This window comes from Saimiri boliviensis, chromosome 3 (assembly GCF_048565385.1).
Source record: "Saimiri boliviensis isolate mSaiBol1 chromosome 3, mSaiBol1.pri, whole genome shotgun sequence".
NCBI lineage: Eukaryota > Metazoa > Chordata > Mammalia > Primates > Cebidae > Saimiri > Saimiri boliviensis.
Window position 1 is genome coordinate 46,175,937 of NC_133451.1, and position 19,015 is coordinate 46,194,951.

Genomic DNA, 19,015 nt, shown 5'->3' on the forward strand with positions numbered 1-19,015 from the left:
TTTTTTCCCACTAATTCAGTCAAATAATGGATATGGATTCCCACCTACACATATATCTCATATTTTTCTAGCCCTTCTGTGATATAAAGTAATCTAAAATAAAAAATATCTATGTCTACTTGGATTTTATATATCTAAAGATATCTAAATATTGAAGTTTCATTTTTCCAACTATGTTGAGAAAATGGAGCAAATGGAATACATAATTCTTTAAAAATCCAGTGTGTACACAATAGCCAAAGATGAGAATAATTCAAATGTCTGAATGGATAAACAACATGTATATCCCTTTAATGGCATATTATTCAGTCACAAGCAGGAAGGAAGTACTGGTACATGCTACAAGACAGATGACTGAAAATGTGCTAAGTAAAAGAAACCAGATGAAAAGGCCACATGTTGTATATTTCCATTTATATTGAACTATCTAGAATAGGCCAAACTATAGACGCAGAAAGCAGATTAGTGGTTACCTGGGCCTGTATGTAGGAGAAAATGGAGAGTAACTGCCTAATGAGTATATAGTTTCTTTTTGGGATAATAAGAGTGTTCTAAAACAAATAGTGGTGATGTTTGTACAACATTGTGAATAAAGTAAATGCCACTAAATTATACACTTTAAATGGTTAAATGGTGAATTTTAGGTATGTGTATTTTATATAATACACAATAAAAATCCCAATATGCAAATATTTAGAGGAAACATAAAGAAGCATATTTCAAAACAGAATCCTTTCTATTTATAATAGAACAACTATGTCCAGGGTGGCCTGTCAGAAGAACTTTCCGGGGAAGTTGTAAAATCTTTGCAGGGTGGCTTGTCAAAGAACTTTCTGGGCAGTTGTAAAATCTTTCTGGCTATAAAATCTTTGCAGTTCCAACCTTATACCAATAAGGTGTTATCGAGAAGAAAGACAAAAATAACCACATCCAAAAGATTTTTCATTTATCTCTGATCATAATCATATCCTATTTCATTTAGACATAATAAGGAGTTTGTGAAAATGAAACATAATTTAATAGATCTTGGCAAATACAATTTTTCCACTCTGGCAAAGTTTAAAGTTCCTTTATTATAGGTAAGCATCAGTTACTCAGTTTCCTAAAGATGTGGGTCTTTATGTGGGAGAAATGGGTTCAAGATGCTAGGAGCTATATATTAATAATTCTTTAAATTAGGATAACAAAAATGTGCTATCCCATAATTGACTCGTTATTGTAAAATAGTTTCAAGTTTGTTCAGTGAATGCTAGGAAACAGCATTTACTCAATTTTTTATTTATTCTGGAATTTTAGAACTCCTTTGTCTTCAATTTCTCTAATTTCTATATTTCCCCTGAATCTCAAATACATCGATGGTAAAGGAAATACTTACATATTTTAAGACCCTGAAAATTATTCCTTTCCATCCCCAGTGGAACTGAAAAAGGAAAATCTCACAAAATTGCAAGTGTTCAACTTTCAAAGGATCCATTTCAGTGTATTTGTTTCAAAGCCAGAGTGAATCTTTTTCATTCTACTAAGAAGCAAATACCTTGAACTATTTCTTGATTCACATTTACTGACTTAGAGTAAATCGAAATACCAGCAACTTCAAGTTCAATTTCTCAACTTATTTAAAAATGTGTGTTGCTTAAAAAGAAATTTCCAATAATCTCTTGGGGGGAAATTGCAAGATTTTTCCATCCAGATTCCTTAAAGGAAATCATCGTAATGCTTTTTATAAATAATGAAAGCATTTCCTTTCAGAGGTACTTAAAATACAATTACTTCATTTACTTTTAGAGGCTTCATCAAAGTACATTTCCAGCTCACACTCTTCAGGGCAGGTGCCTGTAATTAAATATGGTCCTCTCACCTGATTCATTTCCCCGGCTTTGAAGGACTCTTTGTTCAAGAGCACTAACTCTCTATGCATCCATAAGGAATATATTACTGCCAAGTTCCATGAAGCCTTCTGAGAAATTCATCAGTGCTACAAACTACTGACCTTACCCTAAACCCATCTGCTTGCAGGCCAGCTGACTCAACGTCTCCTGCCACCCATCTGCACACACGTGGTGTTCTGTGGCAGCTCTGTGAACCATCAGAAAGGAAGAGGAGTTCACATTTTCAGAGAGGGTCACTAGGGAAAGAAAAGACAGGGGAAACCCTAATTAAAAACATTTCCTCCCATGAAAGCACATAACTTTACATGTCTCTGCTTCATTGGCATACATTCATTTTTATTTATTTTAGTTAACCATTTGGTGTGTACCTACCCCGTGCAAATCACTACCTTCAGTGTGCTAGAGGGCTAAAAAAATGGATTAGAAATGTTCTCTCCCCTAAAGAAGCTTAGACTCTAATGAAAGAGACAGGCAGTTCTTAACTTTTCTTAGTGAGTTAGAAGACAGCCAGAGGCAGGCCTCATTCCATGAGTTTTAGGAGGATTTGCATAATTACAAGAAGCGAGTTGTAAATCCGTTTCTATCATTTCCTTCAAGAAAGCATATGAGACTGCAAGTGCGTGAGAGGAATGCAAATTTAGAATTAATTTGGCATATGTGTTAATTCCTATTATATAAAGGAGCATCCTCTGTACTTAATCAGCCTTAGAGCACTTAGGAAACATTGCACAATTGATCACAACACACATGAGAATCATGATTTGGCCGGATGATGCAAAGGACAGAAAGGGAGCTGAGTGAATGAAAGGAATGATGAGTGTAGGATGAGGAAACTAATCAAACTCAAGATCACAAACTGCAACACTGGAGGTGCTGGTAGGAGACATCTTTAATTCCTGTCTGTGTAAGGAACTAGATAGACAGAAGTTCCATTCAGACCTGCAGAGTGTAGGGAAGGCAGAGGGGCCACTTGACTATTCTATTCTAGCAGGTATAGATGACAAAAGAGTGGCAGAATATTGTTAATTTATTGAAGGTGGGTTTTAATGAAGATTTTTAAAATCCTATTTCAGCAATTATATGATTACAACAATCTGAACCCAAATGTTTTTCCATATAATACAGATATTTCAAACAGAGAAGTAATTTGGTGGGGAAATTTTCTGTGAGTTGGAAATAACAGACATGGATCACTATCAGCTTTTATAACAGTAAAACAAAATAGATGAACTTGCTTAGTAAAATCTGGAAAGTAATTTAGGATTCATTTAGTTTCAGTGGCTGATGGGCGTGAGAGAGTATAACAAATGGCAGAACAAGTAGCTCACCACAGTCCCATTCATCTGAACTGTCTGAACAGTCGGCTTCACCGTCACACCACAGGTCACGTGAGACACACTCATGGTTAGCACATTCTAGCTCATCATCTTGGCAAAATGCTGGCATGGGGAACAAAAAGTGAGAAGGAAAACATTTTAGAAATAAATGTGATTATCACTAACATGCATATCTTCATGTGCTGGTAGGAGCATGGAAAGAAGAAAATATGCGATCGTTGAGGCCTCCCAATGGGCATGAAAACAGAATAACAGAATTTGTAAAATATTATTTAATAGACATCAATACATACAAAGAGCATTTAAACAGAATTACTACATTAAAGTGACTCAATGTTCTCATCTAACAATCAGACTGAATAAATAGTACTCACAGCAGCAGATATATGAAAGATCAGAGAACAGGGTTAAAATCCACATGAGCAGAGAGAGCATGAGAGATGAACAGACTGAAGTCACCTTAGAAAGAAAACAGTCTCTGTCCACAGAGATGCATAGCAGGTTTCTTTTTCATGTCTATTATCAAATGACTCTCTGAGTCAAATATAGTTCTCTTTTGGGTTTTAAAAATTATAGTAAACCTCCTTGATTGCCTACTTAACAACCATTTCCTTTCTTCCTCCTTTTTTCAAGGGAGCTCAATTTTGTTCAGGCCCCGACACCAGCCATTCCCAGCTCCAAAGGAAGATCCTGATGAGTTTAAGCTGGGCATGGCATTTTTCTGTCTACAGTTGCTTTTTTTTTTTTTTTTTTTTTTTTTTGCTGAATATAGTTAGTTGTCCAGGAGTAAACATGTGCTCTGAGATTGGGGCCTTGGCCTACAGTTGCATTGATTGTGCTTCACAAGACAGCTCCTACCCAAACTCTGCTGCTATGCCATGTGCCCCAGTCTAGGGCAGGAACAACCTTGAGAAAGCAGCATCTTTTTTGATTGGTTCCCCATGCGTGGTGCTTCTTTTTGCAGTTCAGCTGTTTGTAGGAAGTGTCTTTCCTAACTACATGAAGGCTCCTGACAGCTAGCTGTGACTCTGCCCAAAGCTGACCTGAGCGAATCCCTTAATGATATCTTGAAGATGAGGGCACGGTTCTTCCTCCTTCCAACCGGACATGATCAAGGAAGCATGGTGCCCCAGATTCCCCTGGCAATGCCATCTTTTCAACATCGTGGGAGCCAGCCTGAGTTGAAACTGAACTGAAAAATCCACAGACAAGGTGCTGAACTCCCACATACAGCCTCAAGAGTCCATCCTACACTTGACTCTTTATATGATAATATAAAACATGTGATATGCATATGATAATAAAAGATAAATGTTTTCATTGTCTGTCATTTTGATTTGGGCTTTTATGTTACTTGTAGGTAAAACATCTTAAGAGATATAATTACTTTCTGGTTCTAAAAGCAATTGCCATTCATTTAGAAAATGTAGAGAAGCTAGAATGGCACAAAAATTTAATAATTCCACCACCCAAAGATTATAACTGTAAACTTTTAATTATGACTTTCTGATCTTTTTCTATGTGTAGATATATGTACTTTCAAAACTCAGGACAATAGTGCACATAATACTGAATATTTTGTTTCACTCAACTAATGATACAATAATGAATCCAAGAGAAATTTTTCTTCTCTAATTTGATTTTAATGTTTGCATTATTTTATTTTATAGTTGTAGTTTATGTTCCCTATTTTTGGATATTTGAGGGTATTTTAATTTTTCCACATGATAAATAGTACCAGTAGAATATTATAGTGTATATATTTTATACATATTTAGTTGTCTTCTTAGAACATGTCTTTAAAAGTGGAGTTTGATCAAAAGATGTGAAAATACTAAAAGATATTTATGCATATTTGCACTTTTTTTAGCTTGTATTCAAATAAACTTAACTGGTGTTTAAAATAAAAACACTGCATTAACAAATTCACATAAGCACTTACAGCAGTTTTTTTCATCCATGTTATCAGGGCAGTCTGGAAACCCATCGCAGATCACTGTGTGCTTCAAACATTGTTTATTGGATGGGCATTCCCAAAGATCTCTCTCTTTACAACCTAGAGACAGACGAAAAGCTTATTCGTAATAGATGTGAAGTTAAAAATAATGATGAATTCGATGACGTAGAAAAATTACACTATAAAGGCATGATGTCTTTTTTTTGAGATAGAGGCTGAAGTCTATGAAGACAAATAGTGCAGTCTGCTCATTCAACCAGAGAGTAAAAGACATCAAGAAAGAGGGCTCAACATTCCAGCCCTTCTCCAGGGCTGCTTCTCTGTCACAAAACATACCACTTGCTAATACAGAATGAAAGAAAATAACATGAGTTTTTCTGACTATTCACAAGGCACATTCTTGCTAAGAATACAAGGAAGAACTTAAGACATTTGCTATGAGATGATGAAATACCACAGAAATAGATCATCTGGGTCAGAAGGCCCTTTAAAGTGCATCCTCACAAATAATAATTATGATGATAATGAGACAAAGTGTATTATCCACTATGTATCTACATTCTAGATAATAGCTTTAATTCTTTTTTTTTTTTTTTTTTTTTTTTTTTTTTGAGACGGAGTTTCGCTCTTGTTACCCAGGCTGGAGTGCAATGGCGCGATCTCAGCTCACCGCAACCTCCGCCTCCTGGGCTCAGGCAATTCTCCCGCCTCAGCCTCCTAAGTAGCTGGGATTACAGGCACGCACCACCACACCCAGTTGGTTTTTTGTATTTTTAGTAGAGATGGGGTTTCACCATGTTGACCAGGATGGTCTCGATCTCTCGACCTCGTGATCCACCCGCCTCGGCCTCCCAAAGTGCTGGGATTACAGGCTTGAGCCACCGCGGCCAGCCTAGCTTTAATTCTTAACACTGTAATGTCAGTGTTATGCTCACCATTTTATAAGTGAGAAAACTAACGTTTAGAGAAATTAAATCCTTCCATACCACAGCTCCACGGAGAAAGATCTGGATGGGATTCAGGTATGAGTCTTTAATTGCGGTCCTTTGCAAAATGTGAACATGTGGCATGCATAAGAGGCAGACGCAGTGGAAGCACAGCTTTAGAGTCAGACAACTGGATCTGAATCCTAGTTCCAAATGTCACTAGCTGTGTGAGCTTGGATAAGTTACTCGACTTCTCCAAACCTTGGTTTCCATACATCTAAAATACGAATCATAATGCCTGCTTCATAGGGTTGCTATATACATTAAATGAGTACTCCATTAGCATTCAGTTTTTACCCCTCCATGTCTTCTCTTTTCTTGTAAAAGTTTGCATAGCATAGTACCTCCTTTGTGAAGTTACAGTGAGCACAAAAGAAGTAGGATAAAAACGGAGAGACATTAGTCACACGGGAGACAGTATTATTTTGAAAAGAAACCGCTTTCTTTGTAAAATGACATTTTGGTGCACTTGCGTTTGTTTATTCTAAAAGGAAAAAGATATGATTCCATCAAAAATTAAAAGCAGGCATGGATGGGATGGGCTGTTTAATGCAGCTGTAGGTTATGAAATCAAATAATTGTTGATGTCAGAATAATAACCTCCCCTGCACAGAGACAATAGCAACACCCACTAATTGAGGATACAGTGTTCCTAAAAAGTAACCAATTCATCCCAGTTTGCCTGGGACTTAACTGAGTTGAGCATGAAGTGTGTGTCCCTTGTTCCAAAAGACCTCCATCAGTCCCAGGCAAATCAGGTTGACTGGTCACAAAGTGTGCTAAGCATTCATCTGGGTTTTTTGCTTATTCTGTCTCTCATTTTCACAAAAACTCTACGAAACAGGCTGTCCTGCCAGAGGCAGGCTCCCCACCCTAAAATGGAATATCTTGTTTCTCTACAAAAACAGTTGTCATTATAAATAATGTCAGAAAATCGCTGTAAAGCAGGTGTCTTTTCTTCTGTAAGAATCTCTTAGCTATGCAGCTATAAAGGAGATCCACTCATCCTTTTGAGTTGAGCTACATGAAATTTTTTAATTCCCACCCTTCGGAGGGGAGCCGTTCACAAAGAGGAATCAGAGAAGGTAATGCTGCATTCTTGAGCTGGCAAAGGCTGGAACAGTCTGGATCCAGCCACCCTGGACCAGTGTCTGTCCCAGGAAGTGGCTGTGGATGTGACTTAGAGGAGCTCATAGGAGCTGTAGCAGCCGGAGTACAGGCCTAGCAGGTGTGAAACATCTTCACAGCATGCAGGATCCTGGGCAACAGAGCCTCTTCCCTCAGAGCATGGCAGCAAAAAGCTCTGCCTCTGCACCTGCCATAGCAGGTGGAACAGAGGACCTGCCTCCCACTGTGGTCCAGGCCTGACTATCAGGGGAGCAATATCACCACAGGTTATCCAGCCACCATCCAGCTGGAAAGTCTTAGCAGCCTACCGAATTCCTGAGTCACCTTCCACTTTCAGCAGCGCCATTTTTATGGCATGCTTTTCAATATATGGTGGCCCATTCTCCTGTGAAAGAGGCAGGATGAAGAAATGGATGGGACTTTAAACTGCATGGCTCTAATCCTAGAAACAGAGAACATCCAATCCAAAACCAACACTATCTCCAGGAAAAGACACCACCTGTCTATCTGAGTTTACTATGTGAGCCTGGGGCCTCACCCAGGCCCAAGCTTTAGCCTGACGGGCCAGCCCACTCTCACTTGCCATAAAGAGCTGTCAGAAACAAGGCAAAACTAGACAGGACTCCTTCCCTCAAGGGAGATTGCTGGGGCAGCTTTTGAAAGGAATCGCCTCCTGATTTTCCACCACCACAGCAGGTGAGTTCTTGGTTATTGTCTTCTGAGGATGAACAGGGCATGTTATAAGCACTCCAAGCTGTGAGAGATAATGTGAGTATTCTCTGCATCTTACCCAGAGAAGTAAAGTGACTGGCCAAAAGTCACACAGCCTCTAAGGCTAAGTCAGTATGTAAATTCAAGTCTAAGTCTACACAGAACACTCTGCCATTTCAGTCTGCCTTCCCAAGACACCACAGAAGACAATGAAACAGTTAACCAAGTTCCTAAAAGGAAGGAGAAAATTTCTCCCTTAACGTGGAAAATTAAACCCTACTGAGTGACGAGAAATCAGTCCTGAAAATTCATCCTGAAAGCACATTTGTGGATATGCCAAAGCTATAGACATAATTACTTTCACTCTTCTAGCTACAGAGCAGAGTGGTCTCCTCCGCCAGCAAAGAGAGACAAAAGCATAGAGACTGGTGGTATTTGGAGTGTTAAGAAAGCCAGTTAAGCCCTTACGTGAGATATCTCATAGAAATGCTGTCAAAGAATCCAAAAAGAAAACATGCCTTCTGGAAACCCTTTGAAATCAAGCTGTGAAAACCATAAATATCAGAGTCAGATCTTCTAATACAACCTAAGGGGATTTTGACTCTCAGAAATGGGCTTAAGTTATATTTAAAGGTTTTATTTTATTTAACATCAAGAGGAGACCAAAGACAGGTGAAGAAGTGATTTTTACTCATCTTAAGATAAACAGAAAGTCACTTAATGACACTCAGACATTTGTATTGCTGTCAATCTTTTCTCCATATACCCTTTTATTTAGAATAGTGATCAACTAGTAATTTTGATTCTGTGCTTCATGTAATAAAGGATTCTATTTTCACAGTCGACATAAGGCACCTGCTGTAGCTACATTTTCATTTAACTGCTCCAATGGGACTTGCTGCTTGCTTACATCACAGCCAAGGTAGTACCTGCTGTTGTAGCTGACCCAAATCATGGAGGTAAAGCCTAGTGAGAGCTAACCTCACTTCCACACTCTATATAGAGTGATAGAAAATATATAACACATTTGTTGAAAATTATAATACCTTTGCTTTCCTTAGCTCTCCTTTTTTTTTTTTTTTTTTTTTTTTTTGAGAGGGAGTTTCGCTCTTGTTACCCAGGCTGGAGTGCAATGGCGCGATCTCGGCTCACCGCAACCTCCGCCTCCTGGGTTCAGGTGCGATCTCGTCTCACCGCAACCTCTGCCTCCTGGGTTCAGGCAATTCTCCTGCCTCAGCCTCCTGAGTAGCTAGGATTACAGGCACGAGCCATCATGCCCAGCTAATTTTTTGTATTTTTAGTAGAGCCGGGTTTCACCAAGTTGACTAGGATGGTCTCGATCTCTCGACCTCGTGATCCACCCGCCTCCCAAAGTGCTGGGATTACAGGCCGAGCCACCGCGCCCGGCCAGTTCTCCTTTCTTTAATGTGATTCTTGATCATTTATTTGTCCATGTCTTTCCCTCATGCTCCACTGCATGGCTATCAACGCTTGGAAAATGTTATGTTGAAAACAAACTCATTTATCCAGCTGCTAGTTTTACAGGCAGCTCCATCTATATCACATATGCTCAATTACCGACATACCATCAATCCTCAAGACAATGCTACACTTCTGTACTGACATAGTGCAGACTCTGCTTAGCATTCCCATCTCTTAGTCTTCCTTCCCATATTGAGTTTTCATAACTCATCCCAACACTTGTTGAAAACTTTTCTGCTACTGACATTTTCAATTATTGTTTACATTGGCAATTACACAATCAAAGCAACCTCAACAGCAAAAATCTACCACAAGAGCTGGAGACATTTAAGACAAACATTATTGATTGCTAAATTTCTAATACATGTATTTTAAAAGTGTTTTTATAAATTAAATGCTTTGGCTACCATATTTTTCTGCTACAAAAGTGTCAAAGAAACAAGAAGTAAAGTTAGTTTCTCACACATTATTTATTTCATAACAGGGTTAAATAAGCATTGTTTTGAGGGGAAACTCAATAACCTTGTTAAAAATTCTGAGGGAGCTGCAGATTCATGACAGTGAATAGTTAATTGTTCAACTATTGAGCAAAGCTCAAACACCTAATACCACAATGGACGGAATAAGTCAGAAAGGCAAGAAGCCTAGGGTGAAACTCAGCTTCGGTGGAACCGGTGCTTGCATTACCGGGTGGTGTGTCTACGTACATGCAGAAACGGAAAGACAAACAATAAGGAGGCGAATGGAAACAGAAATGGATGGCTTCCCATTGGTCCTCTGTTGAGCCTTCACCAATCTGACTTCTTTATTTGAAGTGCTGTGTTCTCCCACATCACTGAACAAGCCCATTCAAATGCATGCATAAGTCCCAAACGGGAAAGATGTAAAGTTTTCTATTGTTAGTCACTTTGGAAAACTTCTCATAAATTAGTAATGCTGGAGCAATTAATTTAACTCCGAATGTATGATTTCTTACTCACTTTTAACTTTCTTTAGAGCACTCAATAGTGCTGTTGATTATTTTGGATTTTGTATGGAGATTAGATAATATATTCTACCATTTTGGCATGCCTTTAATTGTGTGGTTAAAATACTGGTGAAAACCAATTACTTAACTAGAAATCTGATATTTTAAGGTCGTTTAAGCCCTATACCAATACTATAGTACTTTGAGGTTCTTTTTTGGGGAATATATTCTAGAACTTATAATTTTTTGTCTTGGTAAGGCTGTGTGTGTGTGTGTGTGTGTGTGTGTGTGTGTGTGTGTGTGTTTACATAAGCTTTTTTATTTCTCAAATATTTAGTCCCCTACTACAAATTTAAGTCTAACCATCCCAACAAAGTACCATGCAACCTCTTTGAACCATCTAAGATAATCTATTTTAAATTGCATCTCAAAATACCATGACCCATCAAAGTCATAGTTAAGTGAACAAATCTAATACATTCTCAATAAATCACTTATTAAGGGATATTAAATAAGTTTTGATTTATTTCTTTAAAAAAAACACACACACACAAACAAGCAAACAATAGTAGCTTCTCAAAACACTGTATATTCCTCCATAACAAAATTACTCCAGCCATTGTACCATCATTCTGACATCTGGAGTTTTCCAGAAGATGTACTTGTTCATAATTATAGGAGCTGACAGGATTTCAGTTGATTGCTTGTGACATTTTGTCTAGACCAGAAGGGCAATGTTTACCACAGAAAATTCACTTAATGGAGCAAGGCAATATTTCATACTTCAAAGGCCAAAAGAATGAAATGATTTCAAAAGATTTACTGCCATATATGTTTTCATGAAACAGTAACAATTCTTCTTAAACAGGAAAGGCTAAATAATCATAAGCAAACCATTCTGTGGATAGATCTTCAATCATTTTGCTTTCCTCTAAAATGCTGTTTATTAAAGACCATTGTCTGACATCTGTTTCCTAACACATTACAAATACAAAGATTTGCAGGGAAATAAAATGAGAATGAACTCCACTCAAATTACCATTGGCATTTATGGCTTTTCCACTGGTGATTTTGGAACTCGATGGCAGAAATGTCAAGAAGAGTTTTATCCTTTGCCAACATGGAAAATATATGAGAGGACATAAAAATGAATTCCAATTAAACTGAGAATGCTGGAGTCTGAACTCTGTCTTCGTGTATCTAGATGTCTATTTAGTAACACGGGAAGCATATGCAAAAGAACTACTATTTTGGCTTTAGAACAGATAACAACTGCTTTATAATTTAATAATAAAAATAATTCTTTACATTTGTGAGTTGCTTCTCCTTTTACTAAGTGTTTGCAAATATAGGAGTCCCCCTCCACCCTTATCTACGGTTTCAGTTTCCACAGTTCCAGTTACCCCTGGTTAAGCATGGTTCAAAAAGGTTGGCACAGTACAATAAGGTATTTGAGAGAGAGAGAAACAACATTCACATTCCTTTTATTTCCATATATTGTTATAATAGATCCATTTTATTATTAGTTATTGTTAAGCTCTCACTGCACCTAATTTATAAATTTAACTCTATCATTAAGTACATATGTGTAGGAAAAAGGATAGTACTACATATATGGGGTTCCATACAATCTATGGTTTCAGGCATCCACTGGGGGTCTTGGAACGTATCTGCATGGATAAGGGGGAGGGTAGTGTACATATCAGGATTATACAGAAGTGTAATTTAGAGGAAATCAAGAATTAGGAAAAACACTTAAAATATGTGTCATACTCTTCAACAATTTAAGAAGTAACGGCATTAGCATTCGATCCTAGTCCTACTATCAGTGAATAGTTTACATTTTTGACAAGAGTTTTTTATTCTATTCTAGTTACTACGGTACATGCAAGAAAAGTACCATTGCACATACATACCACAGTTTTCTTCATCACTGTCATCGTCACAGTCGGCCTGGCCATCACATCTTCTGGAAGCCAGAACACACCGTCCTGAGCGGCACTTGAAATGACTAGGTGAGCATTCTGTTAAAAACAATATACGGTTAAAGGACTGAAAACCTGGACACATCGGCGAATTTATGTATTTACTTGTAGGATGTTGTCAAGGAGCTTTTACTGAAGGTAAGGGTGGTCCTTGAAAAGCGAAATAGCCATTTCACTTTGGCATTCTTCTGCCTGTTAATCAGCATCTTTCTCCTTCATTCTTGGCCTCATCTCTCTAGATAAGCAGTTTAACATCTATGTATTACACTGATTAAGTTTCTTTCCAAATGGGACAACCAAACAATTGCCAGAGCCTGACATGCCTTGTGGATTCAGTGCTCCTGACTACCTAGCATCTCTCAATGTGTCAAAATCATTTCCATGCCCTTGTCTTTCCACCTGGTCCACAATTCCATTTCTCTGCTTAATGCTCCTATATTGCCATGGTTCCCAAATGTTTTTTACTGGAAGAAACCAAGGTTTGATGTTCACCTTTGCCTTAAGGATCCCTAGAATAAAAGCATCAATTCAAAATGGGCTCTGTAAGTGAAGTACAGTTTTAGAAACACCTGGAGTACTAATTAAGCTCATATCTGAGTTCATTATTTTTAATTTTAAAATGATTTTTGGGGGGAAAGATGGAGCAAGATGGCCAAATAGAAGCCACCAACTGTCCTTTCTGCAGGAACACCAACCTGAACAACTATCCACACAAAAAAGCACCTTCGTAAGAACTAAAAATCATATGAGCAATCCTAATACCTGCTTTTAATTTCAGATCACTGAAAAAGCGCTGAAAAGGGTAGGAAAGACAGTCTTGAATCATCAACACCACCTCTTCCCCATTCCACAGCAAGACCTGCATGGCACCGAGAAAGAGAGAATCTGTGCACTTGCAGGAAGGAGAGTGCAGTGATTGTGGGACTTTGCATTGGAACAAACTCAGTGCTGTCCTGTCACAGCAGAAAGCAACACCAGGCAGAGCTCAGCTAGTGCCCATGCATGGAGGGAGCATTTAGACCAACCCTAGCCAAAGGGGAATCACCCATCCCCATGGTCAGACTTAAGTTCTGGCAAGCCTGACCACCACAAGCTAAAGGGCTTTGGGGTCCTTAATAAACTTGAAAGGCAGTTTAGCCCACAAGGACTGCAATTACTGGGTAAGTGCTGGTGCTGAGCAGTGCTTGGTGTCCGTGGACTTGGGGACATGCAATCTAGTACATGCCACAGGGTGGCCAAGAGAGTGCCCGTGCCACCCCTTCCCTAACCCCAGGCAGGCACAGCTCACAGATCAGAAAGAGGCTCCTTTCTTCTGCTTGAGGAGAGGAGAGAGGAGGGTAAAGGGGACTTTGTCTTGCAACTTGGTCCTTAGTAGAACTAAGGACCAGGCAGAGTCCTGCCTTGAGGCCCCATTCCAAGCCCTAGCTTCCAGACAACATTTCTAGACGTATCTTCAACCAAAAAGGAACCCACTGCCTTGAAGCAAAGGACGCAGTCCTGGGCAGAATTAATTACCAGCTGACAAAAGAGCCCTTGGGCCTTGAATAATCAGCAGCAGCACTCAGGCAATACTTGCCCATGAGCCTTCAGTGAGACTCTGAGATGTGCTGGCTTCAGGTATGACTCAGCACATTCCCAGCTGTGCCGGCTACAGGGAGAAACTCCTGCCGGAGAACATGAGAAGGAAGAGTAAAAGGAACTTTGTATTGCAGCTTAGGTATCAGGCTCCGCCACAGTCGGGTAGAACATCAAGTGGACTCTTGGGGGGCCCCGATTCTAAGCCCTGGCTCTTGGATGATATTTCTGGATGCACCCTGAGTTAGAGATGAGCCCACTGTCCTGAAGTGAGAGTCCCAGGCCTGGCAGCATTCACGAGAGGCTGACTGAAGAGCCCTTGGATCCTGAGTGAACACTGGTGGTATGGCAGTGCTTGTCATGGGTCTGGGGTGGTGGTGATCATGAGGAGAGACCACTACCACTCTTCCATAACCTGTTTGTGGGATGGGGAAGAGTGAGAAGAACTTTGACGTGTGACTTGGGCACCAATACTGCAGAAATTCAAAGGATCATTAGAGACTACCATGAGTAACTATATACCAATAAATTGGAAAACCTATGAGAAATGAATATATTCCTAGAAGCATAAAACCTACTAGATTGAATCATGAAAAAATCTAAAATCTGAACAGAGTAATAAGTAATGCTATTTAAGTAATAATTAAAAGTGTTTCAGCAGAAAAAAACAAAACCTGGGACCCAATGGCTTCACTGCTGAATTTTGCCAAATATTTAAAGAAGAATTAATACCAATCCTGCTCAAACTACTCCAAAAAATAGAGGATGAGGGAATACATCCAAACTCATTCTATGAAGCCAGTATTACCCTGATACCAAAGCTAGACACAGACACATCAAAAAAAGAAAACTACATGCCAATCTCCTTGATGAACATTGACATAAAAGTCCTCAACAAAATACCAGCAAACTGAATTCAACAACACATTGAAAGGTCATTCACCATGACCATTTGGGATTTATAAGAGTGATGCAAAGATGATGTAACATATGCAAATCAATCAATGTGCTATATCATATCGACAGAATGAAGAACAAAAACCATATGATATTTCAGTTGATGCATCTGATAAAATTCAACATCCCTTCCTGAAAAAAAAAAAAACCTCTCCAAAACCTAGGTAAGAAGGAACACACCTCGGCAAAATAAAAGCGATTTATAACAGACCCACAGCTAGTATCAAACCAAATGGGGAAAAACTGTAAGCCTTACTTCTAAGATCTGGAACATGACAAGAATATCCATTCTCACCACTGTTTTTCTATACAGTAATAGAAGTCCTAGCTGATGTAGTTAAATAAGAGAAAGAAATAAAGGGCATCCAAATTGGAAACAAGTCAAATTATTCTTGATTGCAAATGATATGATCTTATCTTTTGAAAAACCTAAAGACTCCCCCCAAAAAACCACAGAACTGATAAACAAATTCAGTAAAGTTGCAAGATACAAAATCAACATACAAAAATTAGTAGCATTTTTATATGCAAATAATAAAAAATCTAAAAGAGAAACCATTAAAGTAATCTCATTTACAAAAGCCACAAGTGAGATAAAATACCTGGAAATCAACTTAACCAAAGAAGTAAAAGGTCTCTGTGATAAAAACCATGAAACTGATGAAACAAATTAAACAGAATACAAAACACAGAAAGATAATCCATGTTTATGGATTGATAGAATCAATATTGTTAAACTTTCCATACTATGTGTATTGGGCCATTCCTGCATTGCTGTAAAGAAATACCTGATACTGCATAACTTATAAAGAGGTTTATTTGGTTCATGGTTCTGTAGGCTTTACAGGAAGCCTAGAGTCTTCTTGGCTTCTAGGGAGGCCTCACGAAGTTTACAATTATGGCAGCAGGTAAAGGGGGAGTAGGCATGTCACATGGCAAAAGCAGGAACAATACAGAGACAGAGAGTTGGAGAGAGGTGCCATGACCAGATCTCCTGTGAACTCAGAGTGAAAGGTCACTTCCCACCAATGAATGGCTTCCCAAAGCAATGAATGGCTCAAACCATTCATGAAGGATCTGCCCCCATGATCCAAACACCTCCCACCAGACCTCACTTCAATACTAGGAATTACATCTCAACATGACATTTGAGTAGGAAAAAATATTCAAACTACATCATTCTGCTCTGTCTCTTCCCAAATCTCAAGTCTTTCTCATATTTCAAAATACAATCATCCCTTCTCAATAGCTCCCCCAAAGTCTTAACTTATTCCAGCATTAACTCAAAAGTTTCAAGTCCCAAATCCAAAGTCTTATCCCAAATCCAAATGAATTCCTTCTACCTATAAACCTGTAATATCAAAACAAGGTATTTACTTCCAAGATACAATGGCTGATTGGCATTGGGTAAACATTCCTATTTCAAAAGGGATAAATTGGCTGAAAGAAAGGGGCTGCAGGCACCATGCAAGCCCAAAACCCAGCAGAGCAGTCAATAAGATTTAAGCTTATTAAATCTTAAAGCTCCAAAATAATTTCCTTTGATTCCATATACTGCATCCAGGACACACTGGTGCAAAGGGTGGGCTCCCAAGATCTTGGGCAGCTCTGCCTCTGTGGATTTGCAGAATTCGGTCCCCATGGTTACTTTCACAGGTTGTTAAATGCCGGAAGCTTTTCCCTGCACAGTATGCAAGCTGCCAGTGGATCTACAATTCTGGAGTCTGGAGGGCAGCAGCCTATTTCCCGTAGCTCCACAAGGCAGTGACCCACTGGGGACTGTGGGGGTGGGGGGGGCTCCAGCCCCATGTTTCCCTTCTGCACTGCCCTGGCAGAAGTTCTTTGTGGGGACTCCACCCCTGCAGCATGCTTCTGCCTGGGCACCCAGGCTTTCTCATACGTCCTCTGAAATCTAGACAGAGGCTACCAAGCCTCATGCACTCTTGCTGTCTGTGCACCTTCAGGCTTAATCCCACATAGAAATGAACAGGCTTACAGTTTGCATTCTCAGAAGTGGCAACTTGAGCTGTACATGGGCCTCTTTGAGCCATGGCTAAAGCTAGAGCAGCCTGGATGCAGGAAGCAGTGTCCCAAGGCTGCAAAGGGTAGTGGGGACCGGGGCCTGGCCTATGAAACCATTTAGTCCTCCTAGGCTTGTGATGGGAGGGACTGCCTGAGAGATCTCTGAAAGGCCTTTAAGGTATTTTCCCATTGTTTTAGTTATTAACTCTTTGCTCCCATTTGGTTATAGAAATTTCTCTAGCAATTCAGCCTGCCTGAATTTCTCTACTGAAAAAGCTTTTTCTTTCTTTACCACAAAGCTAGGCTGTAAACTTTCCAAACTTTTATGCTCTGCTTCCCTTTTAATGATAAGTTCCAACATTAAGTCATTTCTTTGCTCCTGTATCTTATCACAGGCTGTTAGAAGCAGCCAGGCTACCTCTTGTTGCTTAGAAATTTCTTTCATCATATACCCTAAATTTTCACTCTCAAGTTCCAACTTCCACAGATCCTTAGGGTAGGAAGAGAATTCAGCCAAGCTCTTTTCTAACACATAACATGGGTGAGCTTTGCTTCAGTTCCCAATTAGCTCCACATTTGCATCTGAGATCTCATCAGCCTTGCCTTCACTGTTCATATCACTATCAGAATTTTAGTCACAATCACTTATCCAATTTCTAAGAAGTTCCAAACTTTCCCTCATCTTCCTATCTTCTTCTGAGCTCTCCAAACTCTTTCAACCTCTGCCTGTTACCCATTACCAAAGTCACTTCCACATTTTCAGGTATCTTTATAGCAACGTCAAGCTTATAGTACCAATTTTCTGTGTTAGACCATTCCTGTTTTGCTATAAAGAAATATCTGAGGCTGGATAATTTATAAATAAAAGAGGTTTAATTGACTAATGGTTCTGCAGGCTTTACAAGAAGCATGGTGACAATATCTGCTCAGCTTCTAGGAATGCCTCAGGAAGCTTACAGTCACAGTGAAAAGCAAAAGAGGAGCAGGCACATCATATGTTAAAGAAGGAGCAAGAGAGACAGTAGGGGAAGAGGTGCTGAAGCACTTTTAAATGACCAGGTCTCATACGATTGCAGAGCAAGAGCTCACTTATCACCAAGGAGATGACTCAAGCCAATCATGAGGGATCACTCCCCATGATCCGAACACCTTCCATTAGGCCCCACCTCCAACATTGGGGATTACATCTCAACATGATATTTGAGCAGGGACAAAAATCCAAAGTATATCACTATGTAAAGCAATCTACAAATTCAATACAATCCCTATTAAAACACCAATGACATTCTTCACAGAAATAGAAAAAAAAAATCCTAAAATTGGCATGGAACCACAAAAGACTCAGATAAGCTAAAGCTATGCTGAGCAAAAAGAACTAGAGGAATCATTACCTGACTGCAACTTATACTACAGAGCTTTTAATACCCAAAACAGCATGGTACTAGCATAAAAAAAGACACATAGGTCAAAAAAAAAAAAAAAAAAACAGAAGAGAAAACTGAAAAACAAACTCATACATCCACAGTGAACTCATTTACAACAAAGCTTTCAAGAACATACATTGGGGAAAGGACAGTCTCTTCAATGAATGGTGCTGAGAAAACTGGATATCCATATGCAGAAGAATGAAACTAGACCCCATCTATCACATATATAAAAAATCAAATCAAAATGAATAAAGACAAATCTAAGACTTCAAAATATGAAACTACTAGAAGAAAACATTGGGAAAACTTTCCAGTACACTGAACTGCACAGATTTCTTAAGTAATATCCCATGAACACAAACAACAAAAGCAAAAATGGAAACATGGGATTACAGAAAGTTAAAAAGCTTTTGCATAGAAAAAGAAAGTGAACAGACAACCCACAGAATAGGAGAAAATATTTGCAAAATATCTGTCTGATAAGCGATTAATATCCAGAATATATAAAATGCTCAAGCAACTCCATAGGAAAAAAAATCTGATTTAAAATGGACAAAAGATCTGAATAAACATTTCTGAAAAGAAGACATAC

At 38.9% G+C, this 19,015-nt stretch overlaps 1 protein-coding gene across 4 annotated transcripts in view; it reads right to left on the minus strand.

Moving 5' to 3' along the window:
• The window catches only part of CORIN (corin, serine peptidase), a 275,685-nt gene that overhangs the window by 48,540 nt on the left and 208,130 nt on the right, over positions 1 to 19,015 (minus strand). For all 4 annotated transcript variants that reach the window (XM_010344195.3, XM_074396087.1, XM_010344197.3 and 1 more), the window contains 4 exons: positions 12,374 to 12,481; positions 5,169 to 5,282; positions 3,218 to 3,328; positions 1,996 to 2,125 (listed from right to left, as the gene is read on the minus strand). In XM_010344195.3, the coding sequence (XP_010342497.2) occupies positions 1,996 to 2,125; positions 3,218 to 3,328; positions 5,169 to 5,282; positions 12,374 to 12,481 (463 nt within the window). The remainder of the gene's footprint in view (positions 1 to 1,995; positions 2,126 to 3,217; positions 3,329 to 5,168; positions 5,283 to 12,373; positions 12,482 to 19,015) is intronic.